General features: G+C 48.3%; 5 protein-coding genes across 5 annotated transcripts; 2 read left to right on the top strand and 3 right to left on the bottom strand.

Annotated features, from left to right (window-relative positions):
• Positions 1–2,356: 2,356 nt before the first annotated feature.
• On the bottom strand, positions 2,357–3,553 carry DEU56DRAFT_898847 (uncharacterized protein; the record flags this gene model as incomplete). Its single annotated transcript, XM_041356478.1, has 5 exons — positions 3,421–3,553; positions 3,308–3,353; positions 3,018–3,147; positions 2,610–2,990; positions 2,357–2,488 (listed from the first exon to the last, which is right to left on the bottom strand). The coding sequence occupies exons 1-5, from the start codon at positions 3,452–3,454 to the stop codon at positions 2,357–2,359; spliced, it is 723 nt and encodes a 240-aa protein (XP_041212656.1). The 5' UTR covers positions 3,455–3,553.
• A 1,848-nt stretch (positions 3,554–5,401) lies between these two features.
• Positions 5,402–7,582, bottom strand: DEU56DRAFT_908688 (cytochrome P450; the record flags this gene model as incomplete). The annotated part of the gene is made up of 11 exons (XM_041357029.1): positions 5,402–5,679; positions 5,730–5,863; positions 5,913–5,937; positions 5,992–6,048; positions 6,099–6,288; positions 6,343–6,534; positions 6,581–6,696; positions 6,742–6,893; positions 6,949–7,137; positions 7,196–7,325; positions 7,375–7,582. The coding sequence occupies 11 exons, from the start codon at positions 7,580–7,582 to the stop codon at positions 5,402–5,404; spliced, it is 1,671 nt and encodes a 556-aa protein (XP_041212657.1).
• Positions 7,583–8,269: 687 nt separating this feature from the next.
• On the top strand, positions 8,270–10,140 carry DEU56DRAFT_780003 (uncharacterized protein). Its single transcript, XM_041351927.1, has 2 exons — positions 8,270–8,457; positions 8,533–10,140. The coding sequence occupies exons 1-2, from the start codon at positions 8,290–8,292 to the stop codon at positions 9,730–9,732; spliced, it is 1,368 nt and encodes a 455-aa protein (XP_041212658.1). The 5' UTR covers positions 8,270–8,289; the 3' UTR covers positions 9,733–10,140.
• Positions 10,141–10,204: 64 nt separating this feature from the next.
• On the top strand, positions 10,205–10,720 carry DEU56DRAFT_780006 (uncharacterized protein). The gene is made up of 2 exons (XM_041351928.1): positions 10,205–10,327; positions 10,383–10,720. Exons 1-2 carry the CDS (start codon positions 10,306–10,308, stop codon positions 10,655–10,657), a joined length of 297 nt encoding a protein of 98 aa, XP_041212659.1. The 5' UTR covers positions 10,205–10,305; the 3' UTR covers positions 10,658–10,720.
• Positions 10,721–15,447: 4,727 nt separating this feature from the next.
• DEU56DRAFT_28842 (uncharacterized protein) lies at positions 15,448–17,144 on the bottom strand. The gene is made up of 9 exons (XM_041345493.1): positions 16,942–17,144; positions 16,847–16,879; positions 16,626–16,798; positions 16,493–16,575; positions 16,235–16,441; positions 16,038–16,176; positions 15,875–15,971; positions 15,751–15,817; positions 15,448–15,613 (listed from the first exon to the last, which is right to left on the bottom strand). Exons 1-8 carry the CDS (start codon positions 17,083–17,085, stop codon positions 15,776–15,778), a joined length of 918 nt encoding a protein of 305 aa, XP_041212660.1. The 5' UTR covers positions 17,086–17,144; the 3' UTR covers positions 15,448–15,613; positions 15,751–15,775.
• Positions 17,145–17,200: the final 56 nt, after the last annotated feature.

Raw genomic sequence — 17,200 nt, forward strand, 5'->3', positions numbered from 1 at the left:
AACTGCGCATCAGCATAGCATGACGTGCTGGGCGCAATAGACGTCGGTTATTCGTGCTTATATATCGTAGATTAGCAAGGTCTGTCGCAAGTCTGTCGACACAATATTATCAATAATCGTTCTCACCATTGTCAACGATCATGACACTATATGATACTGTAGACTAAAACGCCATTGCACCTATCAATTCTGAGAAAATCGCATTGGCACTCGAGGCGCTGAGAACGCCCCGCACGGCGCGGCGTTCGCAAATAGCAGCAGGAGACGCATGACGATGGTCCAGAAGACTGACTAGCCTGTTAGAAGACAAGAAGCTAAAATTTGAGGCTGTGAGGGAACTAGGCTGTTTAACATTTGAAGCTCAGCAAGAAATCAGCGAATTGCAAGGGGTCGGGCGAACGGGGTGTTTTATATGATAAGAAACTGAACAAAACAGCGAAGTGTGCGGTGACTTCATCATAGCAAACTTACACACGGTAGGAGGTTGAGAACAGATAAAATTCAGTTTGAAGGGCTAGACAGTGGCAGCATCATGATCTATCTTTGTCAAAAACATTCTGCCGTCATTAATATTGGTTGATTGTATCGACCCTTGGGGAGACGTGTGAGCTAATCTCGTAACCGCATCATGGCACATATCAAAGAATGTCAGTCTAGAAACACGTAGAATCGTTCTTATACTCACCTATCGAAGGTTCAAGCTTGTTTCAGTCAAGTTAGAATCTAAGATGACCCGTCCGCTCACATGCTGAAACTGAAACTTCAACTTCTTAGATAACGGTTCGCCTTTATCGACGTAGATGCGGCAGTCAGATGCGCGTTCCACATGGGCCTTGCTCGAGCCTATATCTTTCGGGGGGAAGTGTGTTTTGGATTGCCTGTTTGGATTTTTTACGTCCGTACGGATCGATGTCGGCACCGCCGGAGCAAAGCTTGGAGAAGCGCGTCTTGCCTGTGACGCAGCTAGCCCTGACCTTGGGAAGTTCTTGCGGAGTCGGACAGCGGAGGGGCCGACAATGAGCCATCCTCCCTCCCTTCCTCTTCCGGGATTCAAATTTCACTCCGACAAGTCTTGGCGCAAAACCGCAGAAGCCAAAAAGCACTTGAGGGACGTTGTACGTGAGCTTCTTTTAGAAGGAAGATAGTGTGTCACTATACCTTGTGGTCGAGAAGCTGCGTAACATACAACTTTGAATGACCGCTCACGGCCCCGGATCTCCTCAGAAACAGATTTTTTTTTAGCCACCGTCATACCCGATGGGCTGGGCGGGGCCTTGTATGATGTAGGCATTTGTCTGAGGATGGGTCGTACTATTTCAGGATTCGGAGATGGTTGGCAGCATAAACTCCCCAGGGTGAACGAAAATTATCAAGATATTGTTGGGCAGCATGCTTGCCTTACGGCCGCTGCGAACCCCACTCCATCGGACATCCAAGTCAGAAGAATGGGAAAATGGTTAACATTTGGAATCCTCCCATGTGCTGGAAGGGCGTAGCTTGGAAAAATTTGCAAACAAAATTGACAAACCCGTCAACTCCCGTCAGGTATGGGTGCAGCTGGAAGTTAAGTATGGGTAGGACTGGCTGACATGATTGACTGCACCTGCTAAGCTGCTTGGCGACTGCCCGCGTGGAAATTATTTTCGCCTACGGCTTCTTCATTTCCTTTTTCGAAAACCACCCGGTTCCGAATAAAATTGGTCCAACTTGAATGCCTACTGACGAGGGCCAAGTCGCATATCGGTGGGCAGCCCTCGTGGCGGCAGTAGCGCCGTTGTAGTACCATGTTGATTTCTTGCAAGGACGCCAACGCATGTGTAGGTGCGGACTTCGGGGGTGCCTACCACAATTATGCAATGCTGCCCAGCTAGTGCGGCTGCACGCCCAGCTGACCGCTTCAAGCACATGGTCACGGTGTGCATGCAATCGAGACCCTGCAGGCACTTCCAAGTTCCTGTTACACGAGGCTGACCGGGCGGAGCCTCGACTAGGATGCATGGCGCCATGTTACTAGGTAAATTGCAAGTACCGCCCATACAATACAATTCCTCCTGCTAATGACGCGATCTAGATCATCTCCCCATTGTCTTGACGGTCATGCTGACCCGCATGATTACTCAGATCGCGCCGTTGGAGACTTTGTACAAAACAGGCTGTCTCCCTGGAGATGGCGACTCTTCACCTCCCAGGAACATCGTGTATGCCCCTGTGCCCTCAGGTTGTTGTAATTGTGGTCCTTACGATACAACAACGAGTGTACACGATATCCTCCTGAATGATAGATTGTGTCCTAGCGATCAGGCCCTGGTGAACTGTGCCTCTGCACCTTGGAGGAAGCGCTAGACATCCCCAGGCCTTATCCTCCCTTTCCCTTTCTGGCGACGCGGTAGTCAGGGGTCATTTTACCGATTTCGCCTTGGTTGAGATTGCTTGTGATCATTAGCGAGATAAGAGCGCTATCATTCAAGCTGCGGATCGACTTTAGTGTCTAGGAAACTAGTAGGTCAGCCCACAACAAAACAATAAAGAAGGAATGTCTATCTCCTATATTGGTCTGCTGGGGGAGACAAAGGTCAGCCAGCTTTCATTTCGTTCCGCTCATAGCTCACATTCACTAGTCGCTCTTTTCGCTCAACCCCATATAGTATTCCCGACGTCATGCAATCGCAGGGAAAGGGTTTCATTTTCATAAGCTTATGAGGTAGGTGAACTGGGTTGCGCCAGCGCAACGCCGCAGCAGACCCTTTGTTGTTACCCCATACATCCAATCCGTGTGCGTGACTGAACAAGCACCACCCGTTGCTAAGCACGTGAGGACGATGTTGTGCTGCGCCTTGCGTCGAGACTCGATAAGATTCTGAATGGATGGATACTACTTTTTGCAACGCAGTTGCGCCCGATGATCGAACAACGGCGTCTTCGAACCTTGCAACATTTTCCGTTCCTAACGGATAATACCCCGGTAATGGGGTTGGCGTACCATGAGGGGGCTACGACCTGCTGGACAGGTGACTGACGTCTGATGGAAGGGCCAGTGGAGGCAAGTCTTCTTTCGATTCATTGGCGAGCTCTTCGGGTCGAATTGTGATTTTCATACAGCCTTTTGCACTTCTATTCGCATTGTACAACGCCCCTTCATAGGGACACCTTCATGTCCACAGCGAATGCAGCTTATGCGGCCTTGATGCGGCCCATGAAGGATGCGATGATGCCAATGTGCTCATGAATGTTATGCGTCGAGATTACTCTGCGATCTCGCACCTGGCTAGCTGGTGGTGAAAGGGGATCCAATCTAGTTCGCGCCCACCAGTTCTTACCCTCCCCCTTCATTTCCGGCTCAGGGAGGTATTCCGCTATTCAAAACACATTTTAAGCTCAGGACTGGCGTACAAGTTGCAACTAAACTTAAACCGCACTTACTGGGGAAAGAAGACGCCGGCGATCGAAGTGCCATGCCATGTATCTGATAGTGACAAGAAAGATGCTATGATAAGCAAAGTCGATATCATACACCACCGATCTTTCATAGTGCGTGACCTCATGTTTTCATGCTGGCCACCAGGAACCATATCAAAGAAGCACTTTTCATTGTTGGGACTTAAAGTTACCAACACCGAACAGTGTTTGCCGATCTGCAAAATTATTTCGGAACCATATGGTTTACAGGTCAGCCTGGTCGAGCTCGGCCTTTGTACTGATCGTGTTGTGGAGTAGATTGATGATCGGGCAGCCTGGTGGTGTTCTAGTGTGTGAAGATAAGTAGTTTTGCATACCTTCTTGGTGCTCGTCCCTGGGCTTATCTCCTGGAGATCCCCAGGCTTCCGAGTTCAGATATGTTTAGATGGTGACTTGGTAAACTAGGTCACCAGCAGCGGTCCGGCGAATGAGTGTGACCATGGCTCTAGTAGAAAGATGTGCACATGATCGCAGGAGCAGCGAGGATATGGTATACATCATTGACTACGGGACTTCTATGGTGCCAGCTTCTCGTCCAGTTTGACGCCATGCATATGTGATTGACCTCTGATTCCAGGTAATGGTGATGCCTTCTATGGCAGACTGTGGAAAATAGTGGAGCTAGCGGGCATCAACATAATGGAGTTGCCCAGACAGGATTGTTCAGCCAAGATGTATCCAATATCACGGAGTCGCGGACTTCCAATTGTAACCTAAGAAAATATGAAACGCCCAGCGCCGAAGCTTGAAGCTTCGAGCAGTAATTCACCAAGCACGGTAGGTATAGGTAGGTACATGTTCTCCTACTCAGGTACTCGGATAGTAAACAGGGAGACTTCCTACTGTAACCAGTTACACCTGATCAGGTACTTGTTATATTCGCTGTTGCACAGTCCTGGCCTTCCTGGGCACACGTCGGATGTATATGGCCATAGTAAGATGGCGTTCCTGGACGTACAGTACAAGGGGGCAGTCCGCAGCTAGGGAAAAGACATTGCAATTCGATCCGCTGCGCATGCGAAGATGGACACCGTTGAGGACTAGAGACTTTAAATATAGCAAGACAACGTCATCCATGGTGCACACCCTCTGCATCGTTCGCGGTCATCGCGCAGGTAGAAAGGTATTAGGTCCTCTAAAGAAAACGTGTTTGCCATCCGACAGTCTATGCTAATATCGCGTCTAAGCGCACATATCATATCGTTCAGCTGGGAACTCGAGTCCTTTATACAAACAGTGCGGTTTTATGTAGTCCATTGTTTTATTAATCATTTCTATAGCATACCAATTTACTTGCAGAGTACCAGAGCGACTCCCAACTGATAAGCGAGCATACGATTAGGACCAGGACAGATAACGACAGATAGTGAATCCAAGTCCTCCTCGTTGTACCCCCTTCCACTCGTGCTCGGTTGAGACTAATAGGCACAATCCTTTAAGCTTACCTCCGACATGCCCGATGCGCCATTCAAGTTCCGATTGCCACGCAGGCCAAGGTTTCTTCTTTGACCCAAGGCCTCCCAAGGTCCGCGTTCCTGGTACGAAACGTTTGAACTCAGCGTTACTATCTTGGGCGAATTGAGCACGTCTTGATCCCAGCCCATTACCGATATGCGCGAAGTTTGGTGGGCTGATTGCAGTTAGCAACGTTACAATTGTTTGTCCAACGAAGTTATAATGGATAAATCACTTCCCTCGTTACGAGCAATTATGCAGTGCGGTCCGTTGTAACTGCGGATCATCGTTGGGGTATTCCGGCATCGTGGACATCAAATTGGATGCACTCATTGAGGGGCGTATCGCCGTGATGCTTGTATTTTGGAATGTATGCTGGCTGCACCTATTTTATTTGGTAGCAGGTTTAGACGTAAAGGGGATTGCCATTTATTCCTCATCGCAAAGTGCTCTCTTACTGCTGTTACATAATATGTCGAGCGTCCTCCAGTCAGGGGTTGGTCAGCTGCCTTCTCTGACCATCTTCTCCATTTGTGCAGAACGACACACAAATGCGCAGCGGAAATGGGCAGGGCTTCTGCAATACAGATGAGCTCGCAAAACCGGAAAGGCCAACATCATCGACGAACATCGTTATCCCGGTTGTGAACTGTGGCTTTACATCAATCTCACGGCCGTCAACGTCCCTCGCCTTCTCTATACGAAAAGTCGCAAGGATAGAAACGATGGCAGCCCACATCATTGAATCTGTAGCAAACCGTCCTGGACCTGTCTGAAGTCAATAATTTCATCATGTCTTTCGTTGGGAAATGCCTCACAAATCCGTCGCCCAAAACCGAATACAGGGCTGTTCGTGATTGAACCCGAATTCAGCGACCCGTCTGAGCCAAAGTGCCTCTCAGGCCTGAATTCATCTGGATCGGGATACTTCTCCTCATCCCGGCTCATCGCCCTGCAACGTGGTCACATTTAAAAACGAAAATGAGAGACCATCACCGTACCAGGAATTGATGATCACCCATGTTCCTGTGAGAGCCTTTGAGATCCGTCACTGAATGTGACCGAATTTTGAGTACGAACCCTTTGGTATTAAGTAGCCTTGAAATATATCCTCGCTTGACGTAGCATGAGGGATCCCTGTATGACCAGAGCAATAAATCAATAACTTTTGGTGTGATGACACATACCTAGTGGTAACGCAGGGTTCCATCTTAACATTTCTCTGAGGATAGCTTCGACGTAGGGCAAAGAAGGTCTATCTTCGAAGCATGGCAACCTCGTCGAACCGATAACAGCGTCAATTTCGGACTGGGCTTTGGCCTGAACTTCTGGATAGAGAACCATGGCGAGAATGAATGCGTGCAACATCGACGAGCTCTGTATTTGTGTATATCGTTTCTTGAAATCTAACAAAAAGTGGATAAAGCATACCGTTTCGATCCCGGCTGTTGGTGTAACGGGCCAAATATTAAGGCTGGTGGAAGAAAGAGTTTGATGGCTCTCACCGAGGTAGGCCGTCGCCGCAGCCGCCTTGATTGCGGACTCCTGTGCTTCACGATCGTCCTTTTCGTCTATTTGCGCCAAGCAATCAGACACCATAGATTGTGACGCAGTCCCGGCTGCCTAAACTCAAGTCAGCTACAAATATGACCTTTGTGAAAGTAGTCACAATCTCTAATTTTGTAAACTCGAAAGGTGCATCAAGCACCTGTTGGGCCAGCCTTCTAGAGTACAATGCATCCCGCTTGAATTTCGCACCGGGAAACCAGGCAGGTATATGTGCAACTGCAGGAACCTCAGCTACACATAATGGAATAGATGTCAACTTACGAAAAGGAAATGCTGAGAGAATAGCTGCTCTCTCAGGAGTTTGCCCGTTCGAAAGGATTTCGGCCAATTGCGCGACAGCAGAGACATACGGATCATTCTCTGACTGCATTTCGTATCCATACGTAATCCCCATAATGATTGCTCCGATAAAGCTGTCCGGGCGTCAATGTTCAGCATAATGATGAGATGCTGCGCATGGCCACTGACCCCTGGATATGTGCCTCGAAACCTTGAGGGTCGTTCAGCAAGCTAGCAAGAAAGGTCCGAGCTCTGCGCAAATAAATTTCACGCTGGCGAAGTGAGGAATCTGCTTGTAATGCATGATGGAATATCTTTCTATGAGATCTTAGTTCTGATCCATAGCGCAACATGACTGTGTTCCACTCCACGCCATAACTGTGACAAGACATGAGCTACAGCTTGAATTGAAAGGAACATACAATTTGGGGCATACAATTTATTTGTCGCAAGGACAGGTCTGTCTGAGTAAATAATAGATCGTTGATCCAGCATCGCGCGTGCAGTTTTCTCTGAGTTGACGACAACGACTTCCAGTCCCATCAATCGTACACGGAAAAAGTCGCCTGAAAGATGTCGAGTCGAGTCTCTGATCACCAATATATGTAGACCCACCATATACCTTCTGCCATGCTGTATATGCCAACCAAGGTGCGTTGATGCTGATATGCATGACATTGCCTATCACAGGGAGAGGCCTTGGACCGGGTGGGTAAGGGGGGTTTGAATAGGGTACTCTGCGCCTCGCGATAATGAGGGACGAAAGAAGAATGATAGAGCCACCAAAGGCACAGACAGCGAATAGTGATAGGTTCGTCAACATCGTGGTTCAATAACTGAGCAACTCAGAATTGACACTCCCATTTGATATAGCAATCCTAACGTCTGACCAGAAATCATTCTAGGGGCCTTTCTTTCAGCGCGACGCGCCTAACCGTTTCCCCATTTCACCGATAATGATGCACAGTAATTGGTTCTGGGAGATAGAAGGACCTCCTAGGTGATAGTTACATAATATTATATATCAGTGTAGAGTCCAACCAGACATTAATGAGGTTGGAAACGCACCTGCCGGAACTTAAGAGAACCCAGCTGCAGTGTCACTGTATTCAATGAAATTCGGACTTATAGCGGACAGGCACTCACAAACTTGTGCCAGCCAGCTATAAATTTGGATGACAAGCTTACTATAATATGAAAGTGGCGGGTGAGACAAGCATACAATAGCTCCCATGAAGAGATGTTTTGCTTTCACAAAAAGAAAGCACATGCGGCGAGCTCAGGGCCTAAAAAGTCGTGCCGGACGCAATGTCCGACGAATTCAGAGCAGCTCACATGAAGGGCATAACATTGTGATAAACCGATACATGCCTTGCACAAGCCTCTAACTCCTAAGTACCATTCTGAAAGAAAGATGTTCCCTGATGCATATGGGCCGCATGATGGTTGTTCAGGTTTGTTAAATTTGTTGTCGGGACTGCAAATTACAGTAATCGGTTAGCGGAGACCCAATCCTGCTCAATCTCCTACATGCCTCCCAAAGCTCACCGCGCTGGCGCAACGGGCCTCCCTCGTACACACTCCCGTTCATCGTCGGGAGGTTCCTCCAAAGCAGCACTGAATCTTCACTTTACGCAGAAGGATCCTGCTCCAGCGAAGCAAGCCGAAAGAACAAAGAAAAACGGCTTAGTTCATGACGTGCGTCGCATCAGTTTTTGACCCCTCAAAAAATCATGGCTGAACCACCTGCTTCGAATTCACTGTGTCGTTTAGTCGCATTCAAGGAATACTTCGCCATACCCTCCCAGAGTGAATAGCTCGACACGTCTTGCTTCAAGGGAGCAGCTACCGATTCAAACGCAGCGGCATGTGCCTCCCTCGAACCAGCGACAGACAACTGGCAAACCTAAAGCAGGATTTACCATTGCTAGCCAAAGTGCGGATGAAGATGACGAGTGGGTTTCCAGCGAGAGTGGCGCAGCAACTCCCAGCAGTGTGAGCTCTGACAGCGGCAGGTCTCGAACACCTGTCGAGACGCACAGACCTTCGCTCCTCGCGGCCCCGTCCGTTGATGAACCCATACATCGGCCGGAAACTCCAAGAGCACTACCGCCCTCTATGTCCCGAGTGCCTACCACCCGTCCCCCCGATGCACCAGCTCGAGCGTCATCAGCTGTAGCTGTGTCAGTTGCACGTGCATCACCGGTTCCAGCACTAGCCTCATCTAGGCATCAAGCGAAGCAATCCAATCTCTCTCAGCACCCTTCTCCTGAGCGCCGTATCATGGAGACTCGCTCAGAGAACACTTCGCCTATTCATCGCTCGCACCCACACAAGCGTCAGTCGGTGACGCGCCCACCATCTACTCATTCGACGACAAGCAGAAACGATGCACCATTACGCCCGCATCCACTTATTCGAGGTCAGTCATATGGCCCTGCAGCTCCAGTGACACCACGGATGGTGCCTCTCGCCCCACTCACCATCACATCTGAAGCTGCTCCAGCGCACATATCCGCACCCCAGACATATGACGCGGAGGATAGGATATGCACTTCACCATCCAGTATTAAGACTACGTATGCTCCACCGCCTAACCGCAGAACATCAGTATCGTCCGCAAGTTCGGTGGTCACTCTTCCAACTCAAGCGCATATCCAACCACCCCATTTCAAGGCTGTACACGACCGTACTCGCACCCTTTCATCCATGTCATCAACCTCTTCGAGCTCTGTACAAGCGTTGTCATCACTTGCACAACTTCCCACCACCCGTCCGTCAACGCCGCAATATACCTCGCATTTTCCTGCGGCTAGTCTTTACGCCAACCTTGAAACTGTGCACCCATTACTCCCACCACCCTACCTTAGTGCACATGTGTCCATCCTTGCGCACCGAAGTCCGTTGAGGGAGTCGTACGATAGAGTTATTGTCGCCAAGGAGCAACAACGACGTGGAGAGAAGAGTGGTTGAGGTGTCCATATTGGTGCTTTTGAATTTTAACTGGTCGGTGGAATGTTCGTGACACGTCCTCGTCCATTCTCATTCTATGGCACTGACTCGTATTTCAGATCTATACATACCATTATTGTCAATTGTTTCATCGTTGGACCCGACATCCAATTCTGTACCATTATAGACAGTTCTATACCATTTACTGTCCTATTCGAAAGCTATCGGCGTCTCAAAGTCTTCATTTCTTCACACAGACATGGCTACGTTTATTGTCCAGATGAACTCCTATCCTTGCGATAGCCTTAAACCTTAGTACTTTTATTGACAGACATGGAAATCTTACGACTATGTAGAATACTTGAGCTAGACCTCTCCCTCGAAGATAGCATTAGGATAGTCTTAACGGTATGAAAACTTTGTACTGCCATCACTGAGTGCATCATGATGTAAGGAGAAAAGTGACGTGTCAGTCACGCGACTTCCGCGTTCATGAACCCTATCCAGTGAACTTATTGGGGCAATTTGCTCAGTCTGTGATTCTAATTCTCATCCTACCGCTCTCTTCACAAGACTCGCTTGAACTCTGGAGACATGTGGTTGTCTGATGCGCAAAGTAAGTCTACCCAAGCTGTCTGCTTTGATTGCTCAACGAGAATCGTGTATCTCAGAAATTGGCGTGGCCCTCACGACCTTTGGAACACTATTCATGTTCCTTGGCGTCATGATGTTCTTCGATGCTGCTTTGCTAGCACTAGGAAATGTGTGTAGCCTTACCCGAAGCGGCCTCGGTCACAGCCATTTCATTACCGACGCTGCCGAAGGACCAGGGTGCGTTTCTTTCTTCTACTACCCATTTCATACTTCTACTAGTATATGCGAATCCAATACCGTATTCCATACAGTTCCGACCAGGTTCTACACAAAGCTTTGTCTCGTCGTCTGAAATGCTAGGGCCACTCCTGAGCTAAAGTTTTGACTCGGATCAAAGGTCGACAAATGGTCTCCCAGCCTGAGCTGACCTCTGTCCAGTTTAACCACAGATTCTGACCACTCCAGGGACCATCTGCATATATCCAAAGCAGTATCTACTACACCTGCGCCACCACAGTTCGAACACTAGGTGCTGCTTTCCGCCCCAGACCTCACCACTAATAAAGCCTTGGTCCACCTTGCACAGCACCAGTCCGTGAAATACCCTAGACGCCCGTACACAACACCCAACCCTACCCGTCAACAATCCCTACGACCCTATAAACGCCCTTGACGACATCCCTGGTTTCCACTGGGCTCTCCACGAATTTCTTCAATCTCGCATGCACGAAAGCGATCCAGACAAGTCCTTCCGTCCTTATCACTCCCACAACACATTCCAGAAACGGAGATCACTGCAGACAAAGATTGGACTTTGCGAATGGTATTTTATAATGTGTGGAAGGGTCTCGTGTCTTTTGAGGACGAGGTCTGTGCATTTTGGCTTCTGTCGATCGCATCAAGCACAGTATTACTGTTGCTCCTGCGCATCGTAGTTCCAGTACAGTGATGTAACATGACATTGCCAGACGTAATTCTATCCTCTGAAACAATATATACTAGATTAAATAGCACAATGAAGTTCGAAATAAAACATATGCATGCTCCCTGCCCACCCGGGGTTGATCATTTGGATGGTCTAAAGCGCTACACGTCTCCGCCAGTCGACTCATCTCCGACAGTCTGGAAAGCAATGGACGTCATGTGCGTTCCCGCGTCGGAGATGGCAACGAGCCTGGCGTTATATTCCCGAACGCTGAGGATCAGACGGGGTCCCAGCACACACATCTGGAACACCTGGGCCATGTTGAGAATGCCGTCATAAACAGCAATTCCCAAAGTAAATGAGTGCTGTAGACATCATCAGGACTGGTCAGATGCAGATGTTAGTCGCAGGTCAACGCACTAGGATATATGGAGACAGTGAACCAAGAGTGAAGCAAGCCACGATAACAAAGCTAGTCATCCAGAACTTCAGCGAAACAAAATGACAAGAGCCAAATCATCGAGCTCACGCTAGAAAGTAGAGCGCGTGACTTCTTATTAACATCATGAAACAGTCTCCAATGGTCGATCCTCTTTGCGATTGTCGCAGTTCATGGAAGTGTTTTATAACGATCCAGACTGCAAGGGAAAAGGCGAGAATCTCCCATATAGCGGTGGGTATGATCATGTCGTCATTCAGAATCATCGTGTCTAGGTCTGAACCGTCTGATTCTGAAACACAGACACGATAACCAGAGAGTATGGCCTCCCCTGGTATCTTTCCATGAGTCCCGTGTGCTCTAGGCTTTTGTCAGTAATTGAAGCTTACCCCCTGAAAAACCCAGGCTTCCAATTACCGTCACAACTACGGTGGCGATCGTGGATACCAGCAGGAGTACGGCGAGAAAGGCAAGTATTTTGTTGGATCGCCCATACATGGCATGTATCCGAATCATCACCATGACTTGCATGATATGTCAGTCAAGTCAGTGTCAATACAATATGGTACAGCAGGTGAGCTTACCGCCCAGCATGGCATTGACAACAATAGGCGTCCATCTCCATACGAAATGAACGATAATGCCTGAAAAACGCGGTGACAGTTACACATTGACGAACTTAATGCTTCAAACAAACCTACAGCTGTTGCGGTCATGTCCAACCATGATTCTGTCCGAAATTGTCACTCACCCCTGTGTAGGAGTAGAGTCAGTAGTGGAATGGGAATGAGAATGTCAGGCATCAGTGCCAAATACCCACTATGTCTGTCACCGGGACTGGGAGAGAGACTAGTACATGCTGCCAGTCAGAAGCAACGAACACGGTGTATTTGGAGATACTAACATATGTTGTTGCTGATTGTGGGGTTATGGTTTATTAGTACAATGCAGCGTCAACTTGATAGGCTTACAAACATACAGAGAATATAATATTCCGATGTAGCGCACCTAGCATATGTTGATGTCAGCGCAAGATATCAAATGCGCTCATAACATAACGTACGCAAATATAAAGCACGGTCATGAAGGACCAGCGTTGCTTCTACCCCGGATAACCGCGTTATGCCATAATTCCTATTTGTTTCTGATATATGATCTTGCTCACCCAGATCAGTTCGAACTGGTAAAACATTCTCAGTGAGATGGCTGCGCAGGTCATGACATGAACTTACCTCTTGTGCGAATGTTAGTGCTTGAATACTGTAGTATACATATCAATGATCCGATCGGAAAGTGTTATCTCGCTCACTCCAATCGTATACCACAACAACAATGGATGCAACTGCAAAACCACAGTCAATGATAGTGAGATGTCAACATTGTTATGCCACCTTCTCTCTACGAACCTATTAAATAGCTATGAAAATAAGTGTCGTTGATGAACGGCCACAAAGCGGGATCCTTTGAGACAATGTAGGTCATATCGGGATGGTGCGTATGGAGTTCGTGGAGGTATAACACCATCCAGCGCTGTTATTGTGATCAGGCTGGACAGTCGGTCTCGAATCACTTGATCGTCAAGGGATCGTAGTGTGGGAAGCCCTTGTTCGAAGCGCTTTGGGGTAACTTACATTTTTAGATCATTTGGACACCGAAAAAAGTCTGTTCGTGAGGGAGCTTGTGGTTGATGGGAACGGTTCTGCCAGTGCATCAGTTCTATTAGTGATCATGGAACGTTAAATATAGACCAACTGCAGGACTCGGACTAGCCGTGCGGCGTGTAACGACAGAGAACGGACCATGATGATGATGTGTGATGGGGATGCTCATTGAAGGCCCAAGGGTCAGTGACATTTGCAACTTCATCAGATAATTTCTTGATGAAAAAGACGGACTTGCAATTGTAGGAACACCTGAGGCCTACCAGCCCGAGGGAGTCATGCCACGCTGCATATGTGAGTATACGCGCACATCACAGACATACAAACACAACCCATTGAAAGAACGTTCCTTGAAGCGTGAACTGAAGCGCTATCAGTAGTTCTCTGACTAACTCTGACACATGGTTGAAGCTACACACTAAAAGATAACCAGCGTGTCTTTGAGCGCTGTGGGGTTGCGAAGGACATAATGATTCAAACGGTTTAAACATTCACAAGCTTCACTGGACACTGTTGCCCAGCCACGTCAATCTGTGTCATACAGTTCCACCTCCTCAAACCACATCCACAGATATGCCACCAGTCAAGAAAGCTGCAGTCACGGCCCAGACACTAAGCTCAACTCCCAACTTCGTGACGGATTTCCTAGAATCAGGGTCTTGCTGGTGACCAACAGATCAGCATGAGTTCAACAATCAAGAGAGTTAAAACATACGCAGGCGATGTTGTAAAATAACATCAATAATTGCGTTCATGAATTGCTTCTTCTCCTGAGAGCGGTGTATCAACCCCGCTATGGACCGAGAGTGGGCTTGATACGTGTGAATGACAGAGCTTAGAGCTTCCCTGACAGCAGCTGCATTTGGAGACACCATGTACTGCTGGAGAGCAACACTGACAGGGTGCACGGACTCCTGGTGAGCATTGAATTGCTGGTCCCAAAGATAGAATGTGTGTTCCAAGATAATAACAGCAGCTGGTCATAAATAACGAGTAGACTCGTTGCAATGTGGCCTGAATCTCACCAGAACCAAACTGGACAATGTTCTCTAATGTGGATGAGCCAGATTCCTAGCAAACGTTGAGCATGAGAACTATGTGGACAGGCTGCAAGCAATGAGACGTACCAGAGAGCGTAATGTGGACCACATCTCCTTATCTTCGTGTCGGTAAGACTGATGAATTGTGATAGAAAAGTAGAAATGGTTTAGAATCAATCTACTTACGCGCTGGCAGTGTCAACACATTAGCGATATGTTCGGTCAGCGAGGCTCGAGCTCGACAGAGGATCAAGAAACTCACATTCTGTCAAGGGATCACATATGGGTTGAGTCAGCGAGGCTCGAGCTCGACAGAGGATCAAGAAACTCACGTCCTGTCAAGGGATCACAAATGGGTTCGGTCAGCGAGGCTCGAGCTCGACAGAGGATCAAGACACTCACCAACTGTCAAGGGATCACCAATGGGTTGGGTCAGCGAGGCTCGAGCTCGATAGAGGATCAAGACACTCACCCCCTGTCAAGGGATCACAAATGGGTTCGGTCAGCGAGGCTCGAGCTCAACATAGGATCAAAACACTCACCCCCTGTCAAGGGATCACAAATGGGTTGGGTCAGCGAGGCTCGAGCTCGACAGAGGATCAAGAGACTCACGAACTGTCAAGGGATCACAAATGGGTTCGGTCAGCGAGGCTCGAGCTCGACAGAGGATCAAGACACTCACCCCCTGTCAAGGGATCAATGGATCACCATTGGGTTGGGTCAGCGAGGCTCGAGCTCGACAGAGGATCATGACACTCACGAACTGTTAAGGGATCACAAATGGGTTGGGTCAGCGAAGCTCGAGCTCGACATAGGATCAAGACACTCACGCGCTGTCAAGGGAACACAAATGGGTTCGGTCAGCGAGGCTCGAGCTCAACAGAGGATCATGACACTCACGAACTGTCAAGGGATCACAGATGGGTTGGGTCAGCGAGGCTCGAGCTCGACAGAGGATCAAGACACTCACCCCCTGTCAAGGGATCACAAATGGGTTCGGTCAGCGAGGCTCGAGCTCAACATAGGATCAAGACACTCACGTCCTGTCAAGGGATCACAAATGGGTTGGCTCGAGCTCGACAGAGGATCAAGACACTCACCAACTGTCAAGGGATCATCAATGTGTTCGGTCAGCGATGCTCAAGCTCGACAGAGGATCAAGACACTCACGTCCTGTCAAGGGATCACAAATGGGTTGGGTCAGCGAGGCTCGAGCTCGACAGAGCATCAAGACACTCACGTCCTGTCAAGGGATCACAAATGGGTTGGGTCAGCGAGGCTCGAGCTCGACAGAGCATCAAGACACTCACAAACTGTCAAGGGATCACCAATGGGTTGGGTCAGCGAGGCTCGAGCTCGACATAGGATCAGTTCACTCACAAACTGTCAACAGATTAATGATACCTCATGTCAGCATACTAGTGGGGATGGTCAACAGACGTACTCCCTGCAAGCGACCGTCGAACATCAATGAGAGGAATTTTCGAACATTCCTACAACTCACATAAGTCTGTGGAAACCAGGCACCCAATTCATCTACAATCTTACTATCCTGAAATTTCCCGAATATGCGAGCTGAGACTGCTTGCTGCGCAAGTGTCCTCAAGACATTGAGACAATTTCAGATGTCATTTCTCGCCACAGATAAGTGAGGTTTGAGTGGTCACCTTTTGACTGCGTCTCTGATGCACACCTCCAAGTTGGTCCGCTGAGTGGAGACAAACAACTGTTTGAGCATATCATCGTCCAAAGTTTCAGCCGTGTGTTCAATGAGCGGCGTGCAGTCTGCATCATCCTTATCCATATCTAAATGTGCGAGAGGGAATAAACGTGAGTACCCAATTAAATAGACTAATTGACTTACCAGGAAGACATATATGACATTTTGGAGGACGCTGGCTGCCCTTGCCGCTGTACAAAAGCTTTAGTTGTGGCCCGTTGGCAAATGACTCTCTGGCGTGCTGCGGGGCCAGTCCGTCAGCATCTTTCCTCGATACTCCCTTACTCATTAGCTCTGCATGTATATCGTCGTAGAGGGCGTCGAATTTGGTAAACAACACCATTACTGGAACTGAGGATTGCCAATTAATCGATGATACAGGACAACAAACACAAAACGTACTGCTTCCGGTGTCACACTGAGAGAAAAACTTGACTTCCGCTTCTGTGAAAGACCTGCTATCCTCATCCATTGGAATGCAGTACCTATGTTGAAGACGTGAGATAGCGTATGACAGCAACTTTACTAGGACTACCATATAACATGGATTCGATTGGTTAAAGCTTGTTCCTCAGAACGGCTTGCAATAAAAGCCTTCACCTTGTTGAATTCAGATTGTCCTCCTGCCTCAAACCCGCGTGAATCGTGAAAGACGAATCTTGGGTTAGTTCGAAACACCATTTCATTTTCAATATTGTGCAATCCACGCTGAGAACTCATCACAGGACGTTGCTAACCACTACGAGCGCGCCTTACCTCTCTGGATGCCGCCAAAACGGAGGCATCGATCTGATCTCGTCCAATCAATTAAGACTCATCACTATGTGGGATCAAGTACTCAGGCTGCGCACCTGTTTCCCGGCACTGTCATATATTTCTGGGTTGTCCCTTGTCTGGCAAACCCTCTGGAGAATGGTGGTCTTCCCTGCATTCGCTCTTCCTATAATGAGGATTCGAAAGCGGTAGAACTTCTGTCTCAAGCTTGAAGGATCCATGATGAAGGAAGGTAAGAGTGTGTGAACTCTTCGAGCGCCCGAGACAAGCCCGAAATGATTTTTATAAGTTTATCATAACAATGTTCTTCTTTCGATTGCAATCTGGATAGGACGC

This window comes from Suillus clintonianus (assembly GCF_016758775.1).
Source record: "Suillus clintonianus strain FC179 chromosome Unknown DEU56scaffold_10, whole genome shotgun sequence".
NCBI classification, from domain to species: Eukaryota; Fungi; Basidiomycota; class Agaricomycetes; order Boletales; family Suillaceae; genus Suillus; species Suillus clintonianus.